The sequence below is a fragment of the Pempheris klunzingeri genome, chromosome 15, assembly GCF_042242105.1.
Source record: "Pempheris klunzingeri isolate RE-2024b chromosome 15, fPemKlu1.hap1, whole genome shotgun sequence".
Classification (NCBI taxonomy): Eukaryota; Metazoa; Chordata; class Actinopteri; order Acropomatiformes; family Pempheridae; genus Pempheris; species Pempheris klunzingeri.
The window spans coordinates 2,362,501-2,380,137 of NC_092026.1; the positions used below are offsets into that span (position 1 = coordinate 2,362,501).

The 17,637-nt window shown below is 43.2% G+C and overlaps 1 protein-coding gene across 1 annotated transcript in view; it reads left to right on the forward strand.

Moving 5' to 3' along the window:
* myo10 (myosin X) overlaps nucleotides 1-17,637 on the forward strand; it is a 108,896-nt gene that overhangs the window by 48,167 nt on the left and 43,092 nt on the right. Inside the window, exon 4 of the mRNA XM_070844618.1 lies at nucleotides 8,632-8,819. Coding sequence (XP_070700719.1) covers nucleotides 8,632-8,819 — 188 coding nt within the window. The remainder of the gene's footprint in view (nucleotides 1-8,631; nucleotides 8,820-17,637) is intronic.

The window sequence follows — 17,637 nt, forward strand, 5'->3', positions numbered from 1 at the left end:
CTGTTTAAATACCAATTCTAACTGAAGCAGGAAATGTATTGGTGGATTCATGGATCAAACCTGTTGTGAATGTTGCTGTTAAGCTTCTTGTTAGAGAACAGCAGCTGGTGCAGAAAGTACTGAGACACTGAACAGTTGGACATGTGCATTCAAAGGTTTAGAGAAGGTCACATTAAGTTCACCTGGAAAGGTTAGAATGCATTTTAGGTTCATCCTGAAACTTCACCTGAAAGCTGAATATCCCTGACTTTTAGTGAGCAGTGTGTGTGAGTCATTATGGAACAATCATATACTTAGTTACTTTGGACAGCGCTCACTAATGAGCTCTTTTTGAGGGTCTTGTTGGACAAATGATATTTATATAATTAACAGAGATAGTTTAAGGTGTGGATGTGCGGGACGAACTAGAGTCAAAGTTCTTCCTCCGCCCAGCTCTGCTCAAAGACTCTGCCAGCTCGGTCGGTTTCAGCACAGATCAGAATCCGTCTTGTGACTCACTCGGCTTATTTTAACAAGCTGCTGCCGGCCCACTGACAGACTGCAACAGCCAGCTGCTGCTCCACTTTCACAAACTCTCAGCTCATAACTGAGAAGTGCAACGCATCCAGCAGAAGCCTGGACGTCAGGATTAACGGGGAGATAACAATAGATAAATGGTGTTATGTTGCTGAATCCTGCTTGGTTTTTGTCCCAGTGTGTAGAAAGAGTACAGATGAAGCAGTGTTGTCATTCAGTCAGATTACTTTTCACTTTTTCCCCACAGGATCTCAATATCTGGTTTTCAAATTAAACTCCATCTCTGTCTCCTGATACTTAAACTACATGCACAGACCCCACGCACACCCTCCGTTAGACCCGCTGAAACACAAACCCACTTTAGTCCTTATTAAAAGAACGTGTGCATGTGTGGAAGATACATTTACATCTCAGAAGGTTTAGCCGAAGCCGTCGTTCAGCTCCGAGTCCTGATTGCTGTCAGATGTGGAGAAACGGTCTCCCGGCCAACGCGGCTTCACGCCTCGCCAAAAAAAAAACTCTCCTGATGTCATTTCCTTTGTCACGTGTTCGTACTCTGCACTCATGTCACTTCCTGTTCAGGCCAGATTCAGACCACAGGTGGATGCTCTCCCACTGGTTTAATCTAAATGTTTTTTGTTAGAAAGATATTGGAAATAAAATGTGACCTGGACGTGTGGAATTAGTGGAATGAGACCAAAAACTTATGGCATGTGTGGGTTTATACAAAGTGTTCAGCAGCATTTTTAGCATTCTTGTTGTATTATGGTCAGTTTTGGCAGCAGTTATTCACCCATCTGTAAGTTGTTAAATTATCCTGCTAACAGACAAAACTGATTTGTCTAGAATCTAGTAGACATGACTTTTAGCTCAGATGATAACACTTACAGCTAGTATCGTTATGCTGTGTGTGTCTATATGCTAAGTGTTGCTGTTTTGTCTTGCAACTAAGCCTTGAAAATAAAAGATAAACCCTCACAGCGTCTGAGGCTCCTCAAGGTGCTAAATGAGTCAGAGAGGTTTTGGTTTGTTCCAAAGCGATTTAATGTGCTGCAGATTCAGAAATGATGCCGACTCAGAAACACAGAACAACAGAAAGGTCACAGCAGCAGCACTACTCAGTCCTCCTGTCAGGAAGACAAACACTGTTTCAGTATAGTTTCTTTTCTCCCCATACTATCAAAACTTTCCACAATTTATTGTGTGTGGAGAAGGTGTCACATCTCCAGGAAGCCCATCAAGACTGCCATTGCATCATTTCAAAAATAAATGGATATAGCTGAGAGAGTAAACATTCTCCTGAACAACGTCCTGAACAACCTGACTTTTGCAGATGTTGGGGTTTCTGTTCTGTTAACAGGGATATTAAACATGAACGGTGGATCAGGGAGGCTTTAATCGCCAAGGATAACAAATGTGCAGGAATTTGTCTTGGTGACAGGGTATCTCAGTGACTGTTTCATATCCCCTCTTCACTCCTCTCTCTTACATTTCCTGCCATCAGTCAGGTTGCAGAACGCTTTGCTTCTGATCCTCCAGTTTTTTTTTTTTCCCTCCATCTGGTCCTCATTTCCCTCTCGGTGCATTTATCTGGCTCTGTCTCTGAGAGATCTTAGTTTCTGGACCCGTCTGACTGCCCGCATGCCTCCCTCTCCTCTACAGTTACACCGTCGGTGGTGACTGACGCCTTTCTGTAAACATAAAGTCGCTGCAGCTTCAGTAACTGATCACTGTGGTCACTTTAGGGCAGTTTGACCGGTGACACATGGAGTATGTCCAAAAGAAAACTGATTCTCTACTTATAAATGTTTATAGCCTCCCCTTTGATGGAGAACAATGTGTTCAAGTATATTCACAGCTGAAATACTGTAGATTCCAAAGATAACTCCAAACTCCTCTCCAAAGAAAAGTATTGAAACATCTATTATAAACTTCTCAATCCATTCGTCAGCTGGTCCTCAGTACCCTCTAAACCATCGTGGTTTAATCAGAGTATGAGGAAACATGTGCCTGAGGTTTGAGGCATGTGACCCCCAAAGCTACATCTTCAAATGAGTAAGCATGAATATTATAATAGTCATTACCTTTATTTCTATTGTTACCTTTAGAAAATACCCATTTGGTTTCTTTGGAGATTCTCCTGATTCACATGCCTGCCAGTTTCCACCTCAGACGACTATTAAAATGGTCTGGAACCACTAAGTGTTGGTAATTTTGTTTGACATGAAAACAGTCACTTTTTAAAAAAATGTTGTTTGGTGACTTAAAGTCCAAAAAGAGCCGTCACACCGCTGGCATCACGTTAAAGTGTACGTACCGCTGTGAGAACTACAGCAGGTTAAATACCTCGAACAAACGGTGTCAGTGTGGATATCACGTTCCTTGCGTCACCTCTGCGGTATGACACCGCACACGGAGGCTGAGGTTAATCACGCCAGCCAATAAGGGGGCTTCTGATGAGAGCTGCAGCCAATTAGCTCTCAGCCGGGGCGTTCTAATTGAGTCCAAGTGGTTGTAATTCAACTAGTTCAGGGGAAGCATAGCTTTATCTAAACTTTCCTGAATGGAACATTCTTGTGTATGCTTTAATTCACTACTCAGGAAATATAGAAACAAAGCTGGTTTTGTAAAAGAGGCACCAGGTGACCCCCCACAGCTGTCACAGGGTGTTTCTCAGATACTATAAACTCAAGTAAGAATCCTAAACAATACACGGCACTACATAAGCTTCTGCAAAGACATTTAGCTGACTGACGCATGTGAGCCTCAGAGCCGGGGATCAGTCTGACTGTAAACTGTTTACTCTGCCGGCGGAAGACGGACATTTCTGCTCTCAGGCCCATAAACTGACTCTTCCACCTGAGCAGGGAGCTGCTCCGCTGTGTTTACACTCCACTCTGTCTGAGAGATAACACACATGGTGATTTATGATCCACTGTACATTACTATAACAACACCTCTCCGCTCGCTGGTGCCGTGCGGGCTGATTTGCACAGGCAGGATAGTCTGGATCCAGTATTTGTCATGTAAATATTGTCACCTCAACTGCCATTCAAATGTAGGTGTATCCAGGCAGAATATAGGTCAGTCAGTCAGTAGGTCATTTGAATGGCAAGTGGAGATTAGTGTGATAAAGATGTGTGTGCAGGAGGGGGTTTAACACCAAGCTAAGACGACCTCCTCATCACCAAAACTTTGTTTCCAGCTTTGACCTCGTGGTGAAGCAGTGCAGGAGTGTACTGCTCCTGTAGTTTCAAGGGTTTGTTGATGTTTGGTCTGGGTGCAACACACGAAGTTCAAACATCTAAACTTACTGGGATATCTTCTTCTTCTGTATATATTCTAGACTGCGTATTAATCCACTGCTGAAAATAGTCCCCACTGGACGCTCTGTTTCCTCCTGTGTGAGTAAAGTTTGCAACACTGGCCAGTCGTTTTAGGAAATTAAAGCTGTAGGAGGAACCAGTGGGCTTGGAGCTGAGCACAGATGGGGCAGGGAATTCAGAAAGTACTGAGATGGACAGACATATTTTTGGGCTTTTCGGGAGATTTGTTGATCATGAGATCTTTAGAGGAAGAGCTTTACACAGGGGCAACAACAGGGCTTAGTGTAGCATGGTAACTCCATAGAAGTCTGATCTTAAGAAGCCCTGAAAATGTGTTTATTCACTCACAGAACATCCAGAGTGAGGTGTGTTTGCTCTGTTGGTTAATTATCCGTCTTTGCTTTGCTTATACCAACCATCTCCTGTAATTTCTCATGTTTATACATGGCTGACACGCATGTAAAATACTCCCACATACACTCACTCCCTTGACCCCCGAATAGGATTAAGCTGTAATGGAAAGTGGGCGACTGGATGTGCACACGCTGACATGCACACTGTTACATTGAAAAAATAATATTAAAAACATTACGGCTGTCAGAGTAAAAGCAGCACTGCAGCCGTGTTGTTTTAGGTACTGGTATAACGATGAAATCCAATCCTGGAGGGCTGGTTTGAGTAACAGATCCGTGACTTTGAAGGTTTATCCGACTTCAAAACACGGCACAGAGGTCCCTGACACGGGGTTTTACAGCTCTGGAGCGATGGCCGTCATGTTATCATTAGTAGGGTGAAAATACAGCATTCACAGTTTAAGTTAATCTGCTCAACTCTCAGCCTCAGGTGTTCTTGACTGTCTGAACACGGCCTAAAGCTAAACTTCAGTGTTTTCTAATATTTCTAATGTTAAAAGCTGAGTGAGCTTCCTAACTGGGTCTGGAAAATGTACAATCAGTAAGACAACAGGAGCTATTTCCTTCATTCCCTGTAAATGTTTCCATGCAGCTTTGCTTCTCATGCATACACATCGAGCCGGACGACAAACTAACCTGCTCGGCTGAAACGTTGCATTTGATTTTAATGCTGGTTTTCTTTCCATGCCCCATACATCGGCATGCCCATTAACCTAATTATCGTTATTATGGCTGTAATTTGAGTTCTCCACTTCAGAGCACCGAACATGGTTTCACCTCAGGCATGACAGACAGACTGTGTTAGAAAGAGCCTTTTTTTTTTTCCCTCTTCCCGTTCATCCAAACTAAATAGCTTTTGGAAACCTTTCCTGATTGACCTCTATAATAAGGAAAATTAGTCTTCTGTTTTGAATGTATCTGCTTGTTTGACTCTAATATAATAAACTTGAACAGCACTTTTACTAACTGAGCTACAGGTAATAAAACAATAACAAATAGCCGCAGATGTAAAGAAAATATCTGGCTTCAGTAAAACAAAATGATCAGGAAAATGTCCAAAACATGAAATACACCTCCGTGAGACTGAACCAAGATGCTGAAATTCTGATTATACTGTGAGTAGCAGATGACTGACGGCTCTGTTTGCTTTCAGATGTTGTCTCGTGTTTTTATGGTCAGTGAGGCCTGTGGAGATGAGCAGGATAAGAGAGAGTAGAGTCATCATGCGGCTGCACAGAAGAGACGGAGATGCTTTGCAGACCAAAATGTCCTGCTCTCGCTCTCTCTCTTTCTCCTTAATGCATTTCATCTCCTCCTCCAGGCCACAGCCACTCACGTCCTAATGTGTGGTTATGGGAACTCTGTGTGCGCTGCTGTAATCAGATTTTCACTTTTGGCCCAAGTTGAACACACAAAAAGGTTCTTCATCTTCGAGAGAACTGTGATCAAAAATGTCACCTTCTGTCTGTATTTAAAGTTCGAGGAAAAGGTTTGAAGGCTGCAGCGAGAAATGAGGGTGAAGTTTGTAATTACTCTTTGAGAAAGAAACACGAGTTGTGGAGGAGCTGCGAGTTCTTGTGGGCTTGTTGTTTTGTTGTTTGTCTTCACTGTGGTTGTTTATGTGGTGCTTTCTTGGAGAAAGTGGTCAGTCGGTCACTCAGGACTTTTTAAAGGAACATCATGCAGAGTTTCAGTGTTGAGTCAATCTATAGAACATTTCAGACAACTACTTCCATGATCAACCATGTGTGTTTCCTGCTTCTCTGGATCCGCTCTGCATAAAGCAGATATGTGACGACCAGGTGGACAGGGAGGTTTGTTATCTTGCAGAGAGAAGTCCGACCTTATTTCTGGAGAAAATGATTACAATAGTCACTGGCGAGAGACAAGAAAGGGGGTGTGTTGTCTTTCTAATTACATATTTTCAAAGTCTACAGCGGTTTTACGACAAACTGCCATTTTCTTGACAAACATCATGTTTGTGATTCATGGTGAGATTCAAAACGGGATGGGAAAATTATTTCTCTTGCCATTGACTACCGTACATGTTTTTTTCCGAAATAAGGTCCCACAGTGGTCCATGAGAAGGGGCGGGACTCTGGATGTCGTCCGGCTGTAGATCTATGTCACTGTGACAGCATGTTGTTTTATATAAAACATCCATCCATCCATTGTCTCTGCCGCTTATCCTTCTGGGTCGTGGGTTCAGGGCAGACGCACAAGAGACAGACAACCACTGCACCACCACGCTGCCCCGTGATTTAAGAAGAGATGTCTTTTAGAAATGCATTTTTGTGCAGTGTGTAATAAAAGATTCAGACTTCTTTAACCCTTTCATGCATGAATTATGATGACCTCAGTTTTTATTCTTATTTATTCATGAAAAACAAGATTTGAACTTTATTTTTTTTCAGCCCATATTTTATAAAGATTTATTTACATGTCCAGTAGTTGAAATACAGCTACTGGTGCATGATTCAGTGGACATGTGATTAATCAGAATTTCCTCCCAATATAAAATCAATACTTGGAAAATGTAGTAATTGCATGACTCCTTAGATGTTACTTGATGTCTCCATATGTTTCTTACCTGCAAGAGTTTCTTTTTATAGAAGGTTTGAACAGAAAGAAAAGAGCAACTCTGTGTTTCTGGCTGTCTGTCGGCCATCTTGGCTCCACTCTGAGTGGATGAGATGATGCAGCAGCTTCACTGTAGAGGCTGATGTGCAGCTACGCCATCAAAACTCATGCATATACAAGAAAACAGCTTCTGAAACGCTGCACCCTGCAGTGACCTCTATGCATGAGAGGGTTAAAGTGTCACCAGGATCCTGTCTGTGATCCAAAGGATTCAGGAGCTGTTATCATTGTACTTTGCTCACTTTTATACGTGTATTGCAGATTTGTTTCCTTCGACTGTGAGCATGTCTGAGAAAGTCTCTCTAAGCATTTACCCTTTCTGACAGCATCACTGTTTTTATGCTCAAGCGGATGTTAAAAAAAACAGTGTAATGCTTCTCTAACCTTTGCAACTGCTCAAACTGTCACCACTGATGATGACGATGAGCGTTTCTGACAGCACCACCTTTTTTGTGCTCCACCCCGAGTGGCTGTGAGAACCCAGATGATGCTGCTGTAACCTTTTACGGCTACAGACCGGCAGAGCGAGGCCGGCGGTAGAACTAGCCAGTTGTTTTCTCACAGATACATGCTGATGTGCTGCCTTTTTCCAAGCCAGCCTATTTATCCATTAGTCACCACCGCAGCACCACAGCTGCTGCCAAGACTTCTTCTGGCATCGCAAGCTTCTATTTCAGCAGTTTGGTTTGTTTTGCTTTGAACTCTGAAATACGAAGCTGGTTTGGAAAATCTGCAGTTGGAGGGAGTGTGGTGAAAAGCAAAAGGTCAAACGTGTTCAGCGTTGTGTTGCTGAGCCGTCCCGACAGACTGAGCAGAGCTGGTGAAGGAGAATTAGCGTATTTCTGAGGTCACATGTTCAGATGCTCGGCATGCTTGCTGTAGTCCACCTTCCATTGAGCTTAACGGGGGGTTTATGACTCTATGCTCCTGTCTGAGAAATTGGATTATGTGTAGCCTTTGGCCCGTTATGCTTCTACCTGAGCAGAGAGCTCAGTAAGACCATACAGGTCCGTTTTATGGTATACAAAAAGGTGTCCAGAATTCAGTCTGTTTAAGAAAAAAGACAAAATTGTGTCTGTTGTTTCACCCTGAACACACACAGTTTATCGTCCTCTCTCCAAACACTGGCATGTTTAATGAACCTGTGTTTTACTTTAGATGTATGATTCACCTTTTTTCAAACGGCGTCAATTAGTGAAAGTGTATTTCCTCTTCGCCATGACGCCACTCTTTAATGGTGCTTTTCCATCACACAGTTTTAACTCAGCTCGACTCGGTTTGGGTCGTTTTCCATTACAGTAGCGTACCACCTCAAAGTGGGGGGGTCGTCATAGCAAGGCGGCCCGAAACTCCATGTGGCGTAATTTGTATGTGACACAAACACAAACACAACTAAGGACCTGGAGTGTTTGGTTTGCGTGTAGCCGTTTACCTCGTTCACACAAATAATAAAAATGCTCGGTCTCTGTTTCCGGGGTTTTAAAAAACGGAGGGTTTGATTCTTGTGAACGAGTCGCTCTCATGACTCACATTTTCAGCTCGACTCAGCTCGCTTGGAACCCCGGCTGAGCAAGTACTAAAAAAGTACCTGGTACCAGATACTATCAGCTAGTGGAGAACCCTACAGGTCGGGTCGAGCTGAGTGGAGTAGGTACTAGTGGAAAAGCGCCATAATACTTTCTACATACCAACATTTTTATTCATGCCTTTGTCTCATTCTCCCTCCTGGTCCTCAGACATACATCGGCTCCATCCTGGCTGCAGTGAACCCTTACCAGCTGCTCCCAGGCCTGTACGACCGGCCGGCCATGGAGCTGTACAGCCGACACCACCTTGGTGAAATCTCCCCGCACATCTTCGCCATCGCCAACGAGTGCTACCGCTCACTGTGGAAGAGGCAGCAGAACCAGTGTGTCCTGATCAGGTAGGTGATCTGGACGGGGTCTTCTTTTATCAGTGGTGCTTAAGTTTAATCCAACTAATGCAAACTTTAAAGCTTCAGCAGTACATTTATGGCCACTAGGGGGCAGAAAAAGCTGACTGGCACAGAAGCCTAATTAGAAGTTGACTGAAAATCATAAAAATTGCCATTGTGGCAAGTTTCTGCGTCTCCACGTCCTCCTAATAGCTCACCAACTTTTGCTGAGTTGAGTGTTTAACAACGGCAAATCCGGGAAATCTGTGACTTGCTTATCAGAGGTTATATTGAGCCCTCTAATTGGCCATTTGAATAAACTGTTGTGGTCTTAAGCTTGTTTAAACACTCTCCCCTCAGTGTGCCAAACACTTTGATCAAGTTTCAAGTCCCCCTGGGCAGTTTGGCTGCAGCTCTGAGGATCTGAGTGTTACATGCCGTGACACACACACTCTGTTACTATCTCCATCCTCTGTCCGCTGTTTTCCTTCCTCACATCCTTCCTCTTTGGTTTTAGCTGGACGACTTTCACATCCTCCATTGTTTTATCAGACACACGGAGACGTTCCCCCCCCCCCCCCCCCCTCTTGCTTCAGACAGAAGTTATTTTTACATTAAAGAAATGATAATATTTAGCCCCCGATTTAGCAAAGAGTGGACGTGAAGGACATCATCAGTTCGACTCTGTGGGAACTGTTGTCTTTGTGGTCATCGAGGTATCCTGAATACGTGGCCAGTTCATTCCTGTGGGGACATTAGGTCGCATTGGCAGCAAGACAGTCACAGAGTAGCACAAAGTATGCAAGAACAAAGTAAATCTAATAAAATAACTTATATTATTTAATGTGAATCAATACCTGCTATCAGTACAACAATCTTTTAGCCACCTTTGTCCAGAGGAAAGTGGACATGAGCGTGCTGTGCAGTTTACTTATGCTCGAGGATTCAGGCTCAGATGTTTCAGTGAACGTGGAGAACTCGTAAAATTGAGATCTAACGCAGATAAAAAAAACACCGAGCTTGGGAGGTGTTTGTGAGTTGCAGTTCGCAAGTGCTGCAGTTTTCTGACAATTAGCTGGCATTAGTTTACAGCCCTGTTTGGCCCTGTTTCATTGGCACTGTGGGTAATGAGAGACACATGTCTCCTTTTAAATGTGAGCTGGTTTGAGTTTGTGAAGAAAGCAGAAAGTGAGCACCGGCTTTGCTTTCATAGTCAACGGCTAATTAACAACATAAGATGAGAATTCTTAGTCTGCTTCCATCATTTTTGTCATAAGTAGCTGATTTTGTCTACAAGACGCAACTTCAAATCATACATGTCCCAAAACATCCTGGGGAACTGTCAGTTTTCTGCAGGAACATTATTTCTTAAACAACATGTGAAGTAAAAACCCAGTCTGGTTTCTCCTGTGGATGATTGTGGACATTTAACTGAACTTCTTTTTGCTTTATAATTCAGTATAAAGACGTGTGTGTGTGTGCTCCCGTACTGTTGAGCTGTGTCAGTGCACCATCTTATATCACTAATACTCTTGTGCATTTAAGCTTCGTCAGTTCGAAAGCAACGTGTGCCTGTGGTTTTGACTTGAGGAATCGAAGAACTCGCCGTGTATTGTTGTTGAAATGTGAAAAACCAGCAGCTCTGTGTGTGTGTGTGTGTGTGTGTGTGTGTGTGTGTGTGTGTGTGTGTGTGTGTGTGTGTGTGTGTGTGTGTGTGTGTGTGTGTGTGTGTGTGTGTGTGTGTGTGTGTGTGTGTGCGGTCTCACTTCATATGTTTCCTCCTGGTCTGAGTTGCCTTTGTCCTTCTGTTCAGGGGACAGAAACTCTTTTGTCTGACAGGATGTTGGTCAGTTGGAAGAAAATGCACAGCGAGGCGTAAACACAAACATGTCATGTTGTCGCCCTGAGCTGCACAATGTGGCCTTTCTGCTCACAGAGACGTATCACTGCTATAGATCCACTCTTTGTTTTCCTTATCCATCTCATTTCCCCTCAAGGGGGTCCAGCAGTCTCATCTCTACTTTATGAAAACACTTATTTACCACAGAATCTGTGACTTCAAGAAAAAGAAAAACACCAGTTTGGTTGCATAGTTTTTCCACGACAGCCACGCAGGCCAGGAAGAGCCAACCGGCAACCACAGCCGTGACCTTTAGCTGTACACCTGATGGTTTAGTGTCTGTTAGAGGAGAGTGAGTGACACTCCGAGCCTCCCAAGACACCCCGTGATGGCGGATTATCCTCTGCTAGAGCTGATTATTTGCATCTTTGAGAATATTTCAGGGTTGAACATTTCATTTTCAGGACGGTCTGGGCTGTGGGCCACGATCTCACTGTGCATCTGGTTGCAGTTACATAAAGGGAAATAAAGGTTATTATAGGAAAAAGGTGTTAGAAAGACTTTTTTTTTGAAGTAATAAAGGAGTATTTTGCACATAAATTGGCACAAGTTGGTGCAAGTTATTGGTTTTCAGTCAGTTTTTTTTATTATGGGAAATAAACATCTTGACTGTAATCAGTGGCTTGAGATACAAGTGCCAACTAAAGGTCTAAAACATGATCTAAAACCTGCATGTCTACTGAAAAGTGAACTGAAAAGCTTTTCTTTGACTTGTTTTCACCCTCAACCAGTGAGAGTGCCACTTTTAAACCTTGGTTTTACTTTGTGTTAGAGCTTTATTACCTTAATCAGCTGTTAATTGTTACCCTTGGGCAGGGCACTAAAAGCCTCGCTTAATGTCCTGCTTGGACCAGAGGGTGATCCAGTCTCACACTCAATTCACTGCAAAGAGCAGAGCTAACATTAGGAAAAGCTAAATGTTGGCTGGATGCCTTAAACAACTGCTGTTTTAAAAGAAACTTTTTACATTCTCTTTAACCACCAAACACCAAACCAGCGTCTTGTCAAACTACGGTGGAGCTGATTCCTTCTAAGACTACTGAACACACAGTCTACCGTAGTTGTTGCATGTAAAAAAGTCAGATTTCTCTCTGAACCTCTCAGCTTTGATGCTTTGAAAGCAGAAGCAAAGTGCTGCAGCTCCCTCTGCTCTGCTGCTGCTGCTGCTGCTGTGATGGATGTGTGAGGCTGTGAATAATTGCAGGGCGGAGCAGTGACACTCAGTTTTTTTTTTTACTGCCAAGTGTTTTTCCTGAGGGCTGCTGCCTGCCCGGCTGTGTGGGCCGACTGCTGAGTAAAGGTCAGGATGGAGGCGACTCAGGGTTCAGGGTGTCACTCTAGGGAGGCATCGGAGAGCCCTGATCGAACAAAAGTCAGTTATTAAATGAGAAATTAAAGAAGCCTGTGTTTCAGAGCTGCTTTCTTATTGTTTTTTTGTTTCTTATGTCCCATGCAGCCACACTTGTTCCATATTTTGTTGCACGGTAGAGACGTCTTAATAATATAATAATAGTTGAGAAGAATAGTTTGATAAACTGAAGTGAAGAGAAGAATGGGAAGGAATCGTTGCAATAGATCGATTCTCTGATGTGTTCTGGTCTGGTGTAACTGTCTGGAGTTTCTGGAAATGAGGAGAGCAGCAAAATGTATTTTAACTAGAATTTCAATCTCTGTGGTAGAAAGGAAATACGTTAAGGGCTTTTTTTGTGAAAGTTAACCAACGCCTGTTCTTGAAACTCTGCAAACTGAACAATCTATAAAAGTTTTACAGCCAGGTTTCATGCTCGTAAAGTTTGCGTGTTCGATACCTAAAGTTAGGTTTTGGGTGGAGGATCACTGCAACACCCCAACCAGCTGCCACAGTACGTGGTCTGGTTCACAATGATCACGTTTACCCTGTTAGTCCCCCGAAAACACCAAAGCCACCTCAGAGGGGACCCCCATAAAACATGTAGTGTGTGTGTGTGTGTGTGTGTGTGTGTGTGTGTGTGTGTGTGTGTGTGTGTGTGTGTGTGTGTGTGGAAGAAGAGCTATAAATTGCAAGCTGGCACTTTCAAGCGAGGCAGGAAGCTTTCTCGTCGGATTTAGGGATTGTGGGTAATCAGATCCAGGCAAAGGGAGGCGAAAGGAACAGGAGCCGGTGTAAACGAGGAGGAGGAGGAGGAGGAGGAGGAGGAGGAGGAGGAGGAGGAGGAGGAGGAGGAGCTCTAACACAAGGCATCTGCTCATTAATGGTCATGAATGCCACTTTGCGTTTTCACTGATGCGGATACCTGCCTGCGTCGACCCACATGATGTTCATGGACCCCCACCCTCCCACAGCAAGAACTCATTTTGAACCACCAACGGAGAAACCCCTGGAAAACCTCCAAACCTTCATTGTGCACAGCAAATGCCACCATGGCAGCTTTTCTTCTGGATAACAAGGCAGTAAACAGCAGACTCAGACTCCTAATGTGCTTCTTTTATTACATCATATCTGAGTTAGCAGCTCCTGTGAAGGGAGGTCTTACTGCTGCGTCGTACCGTGATATTCTTCTGTTTTCCCAACTTTATGTCAACAGTCTACGTTTGGCTTCTTCCTGTTTGAACATCACAATGCCCCTGCACAAAGCCAGATCCATACAGAAATGGTTCTCCCTCTTTTGGCGTGGAAGAAGTCAGTCCCATCCAGCACGACTGTAAGCCAACATCAGCGTTAGACCCCCCAGCAGGAGGGTGCAGGCGGCCACAGCAGAGCCTGTTTAGACGATCACATGTGGGGATGATGTTCATGCTTCAGTCATGTGTGTCTAACTCATTGTTTACATGTTCAAAATTCATCTATCTAAACCCTCCGATTGGCCCAGATCATATATCTAGTTTTCCTTTTTCAGGGTTAATTCCACATCTTTTGAAGATTTCAAAGGAACCCTTTTAAAGCCGTCGCTTAATTGTCCTGATTGGGTTCAAAGGTCGTCAGTGTACGTCTGAACAAGTCAGTTATTGGCTTTTGAGTCTTGAAGTTCTCAAATGTTGTGTGAATCCAGGCACATCTGCACAAGAGAACTTTACCAAAATAATAAAAACAGAAAAAATTAGTACAGTTTTAGCAGTTCTGGAGGTTTCAGTCATATTGTATGGTCTTCCTCGGTAGAGGACTGGTGACTTTGTCGTGTTACCGTACATGTTAAAATTTCCATTTTTTTCTGGGTGCTTTAAAGTTGATCGTACCTTAAAGTACATTCAGTTTTAGCTTTGGATCTTTTCAGTTATATAAAAATGTCCATCAGCAGTGATCCTGAAAAGAGCTTTCACTACTTTCTGTACCAGAAAAGTTTCACACTAAGATGCTGCTACTTGTCTCTATAAAATATCTAAAGTTACAAAACACTGGGATTATGTGAAACCTTTGAAAGACTTTTTCATTTGCAAAATTAAGATTTTGAGGGTTGATATTGTTTTGACCGCCTGCTGTTGTGTCCAAAACAGCCCAGATTTGATTAAATTACAAAGCTGTGATGGTGTTATGCTGCGCAGCCACCAGCCCCCGACCCAGCAGTCTGTCCCTGACCCGGTGACCCCGGAGGTGGCTGCCAGGTCAAACTCAAGACTCTCCAGCCTTGTTAATTACTCAGGCATCTGGGGTCACAAAAGCCTGCAGCAAAGCCCTTTCGAAAACATACCTGAGAGGTTTGTCTCCTGGGATTTGGCAGGATTTATCTGCACCGTGAGTCAGATTAATAATTTGACTGAACTGTGACCAAAAGAAGGAATGAGAGAGAGCATGATGGGAGGGGAACGTCCACCAGGTTGGTTTTAGGTGTAACACGAGAAACATCAGTATTTGGTGATTGTTTTAATCCTGATGACAAAGTGATGAATTTACAGCAGTTTATCCGACTGTTGTTGAGCTACTACACTTTGTGCAAAAGTGGCTGAAAAGTTATTCTTTTATTTGAGTGTCTGATCGACTTCTTCAGCTCTAACATGTCTGCCAGTGAAGCTCACCCCCTGCAGAGCCGCCTGGCAGATGTTAGACGTGCATTCCAGTCCATCCTAACGTGACATTTAATCTTTATCTCCTTTGAGTTTTCTTTACTCAAGCATTTAGTTTGGTGAGATCACTTCAGTTTTGTTCCCTCGGACCTGGAGGAGGCTGATTAAATGACACGTGTAGACGGGTGCTTTCATTACGTTTCACCTCTCGTCTCAGTTTCTCCTCCTGCGCGGAGACTCTTTCACTCTCCAACAGAGCCTGCAGCTCTGCTCCTCGGTACAAAGGGTCTGGGTGAGGTCCAGAGCTGTGGGGGCAGTTTGTCCAACACGCTCGGTCCTTCCTGCCTATGGGGGGGGTTTTTACCTTGGGTGGCAACAGCATACGGAGAGCCAAGGATTAGTACAATGGCAGGGTGCTGTTTAGCTGTGTGTGTGTCCTAGTTTGGATACACTGGCATCCTGCCAGAGGTCTTTTAAATGAGTTACATTTAGCAGGCCCTTTCAGATTTGGCCGTCATTATAGTCTAAGCTATTTAAATGAGTTACACACACCAATCCCTTTAAAGTAAGATCCAATCTCTTGAAGAAAGTTTGACCCTCTGTTGGAGAGAGCCGCTGCTGAGACCTGTTGTTGTGTTTGAATTGACTGTTTCTCTTCAGCTGAGGTGAAGATCCGTAAAACTGGGGTCTAAAATTCAGATTTATACAACTGTGCTTATTTAGCAAGCTGATGTCAGCGACGCTGAAGTCTTTCTTTGTTGTCTTGCAAAGTTAGATACAGATTAAAGCCTCACGGAGCCATTTTTGACCCCAGGGAGAAACTCATCCCCCAGATTTCATAAACTCAGAGCTTTGCTTTTCTTGTCCTGATATTCCAAAAGTTTTATTTCAAACACTCAAAGACTCAAACTTTAAAGCTGCATCGATTATGTCTTGGCCACTAGGGGGCAGAAAACCATTCAAACGAGCCAGTGGGGCAACAATCGCTGGGTTTCTTTACGGCACAAAACAGAGAAAGGGTGCAATTCTTCCAGGACAAACAGAGCTCCAGCTGTCTGAGCTTTAGTTGAAGGCAGATAATGAAAGGATTGAAAGCATGGGGCCAGTGGAAAAATCACTTCCATGATATTTATCTTGTTTATTAAGTGGGAGGAAAGAAAGCAGAACAGAAATGTGGCCTCAGTTTGGAGAAACAAAAGCACGAATAGTTCCACTGGTGTGACATAAAAGCTGCCTCGATGTTCTGGGCCTTTATTCCAAGGTGCTGTAATTAAAAACAAAAAGACACGTTGATGTTTAAAGATGCTAGGAATGGTAGCTTTTACAGATGGTAACTGACTAAACCATAAATGGCTGCTCCACATGTGCACCCCGAGAGTTTACATTAACCTCTAGTTCTGTTTTCTGTCCATCAGGAATGTGCCACTGTCTCGAGGGGCGTGACCGATCACGCTGCACGGACGCTGCACGACATTCAAGTTCAACTTTATTTATAAAAGCAAAAGCAGCTAAAGCAAACATTGTTCCCCCAAAGTGCTGCCGAGGAGTCAAATGATTGAGAATCCATGTTTTTCACTTTCAGGCGGAGTTTACATGAAGTTTTCTGTAACATTTACACATAAATCAGTTTCAAACCTGACAGGGCACCTTTCAAACATCCTCCCCCTGCGTGCACGGTGTCCTCTTTCCAGCACAGGAAGTATAACGCTGCCACTTACCCTCACATACATACAAATGTCAGATGTGCTTATAAAACTTTACACATACTTAGTTATGATAACTCAAACACACACACACACATTTGTACCATTTATACACACAAATGTAAGGAGACAATTGCAAGAACTAAAACCATAATAGAGTTTTTGTGTTGTTATTCCAACCGTCATAATACTGGAAATACAAATACTGTAGTTTTATATATTTAATGAACAACAGACCTAAATGACTGAAAGCACCACAGTTCTTTAAAAATGCTTTTCTCAGCTTGTGTCTACTCAAGATATAAATAAAGTTACCAGAAATCAATTTCTTCATAAGTGAAACTGAAAGAACGTTCACACCTGATGATCTCTGACTTCTGACTTCTGCTTGAGGAAACCGCTCACTTTACTGCAAAGGAAACAAAGAATATTTGTTTCTTTATTAGATTAGTTTAATGTGAGGAGAGAGCAGGGATGGTGACTACATCGTATGTACCTCATAACCAGGAGATATACTCACTGCTTCTTCCAGTAGGATTCCCTCAGTCTGTCTCTCATGTAACAGGTACATGTAACACCTGAAGCAAGCCTCTAATTTGTGCTTCAGATGCTGGACAGATAGGAGGGAGTCTTAAATGACGACCAGATGATGATGATGATGATGATTTGTACATTATTGTCTTTACTTATATCGGTTGCACAGTCTATAAAATGTCCTCTGCATTGTCGGAGCTCCAGTTTGACGTCCTCGTATTGATTTAGTCCAAAAGATTTTCAGTTGTCATACAAACTGAAGAAAAGTAGCAGAGAGAAGCTGAAACCAGAGAATGTTTGAAAAGTCTGCTCAAAAAATGAAAAATAGTTGCTGACTGATCTTCTATCGGTGCATTAATTAGTTATTGTGTTGGTCCAGAAGTGTCTGACAATCACTTTAAAATGTCAGTGTTCTTTAGTGTTTTATCAGTTTTGGTTTCCTGCCTCTGTGCATGTCTGTCAGTATCATTCAAGCTCAGCAGCATCTGCAGGGTTTTGTTTAGTAAAACTTCTTCCTCCTCGTGATGTTTTTGCTCTTCTCAGACGTCACCTGTCAATCAAACAGTTTGAGCGTCAGGGGCCTCCCCTTCTTGGTCTCCTTCGGTCCTCTCAGTCTCAGCATTTCTAACGTTTCAGTTTACTTCAGCTATGAAACACACACACTCTGTCGTACAGGGAGCCACCCAGCCGTTATCCAAATGAAGTGTTTTGT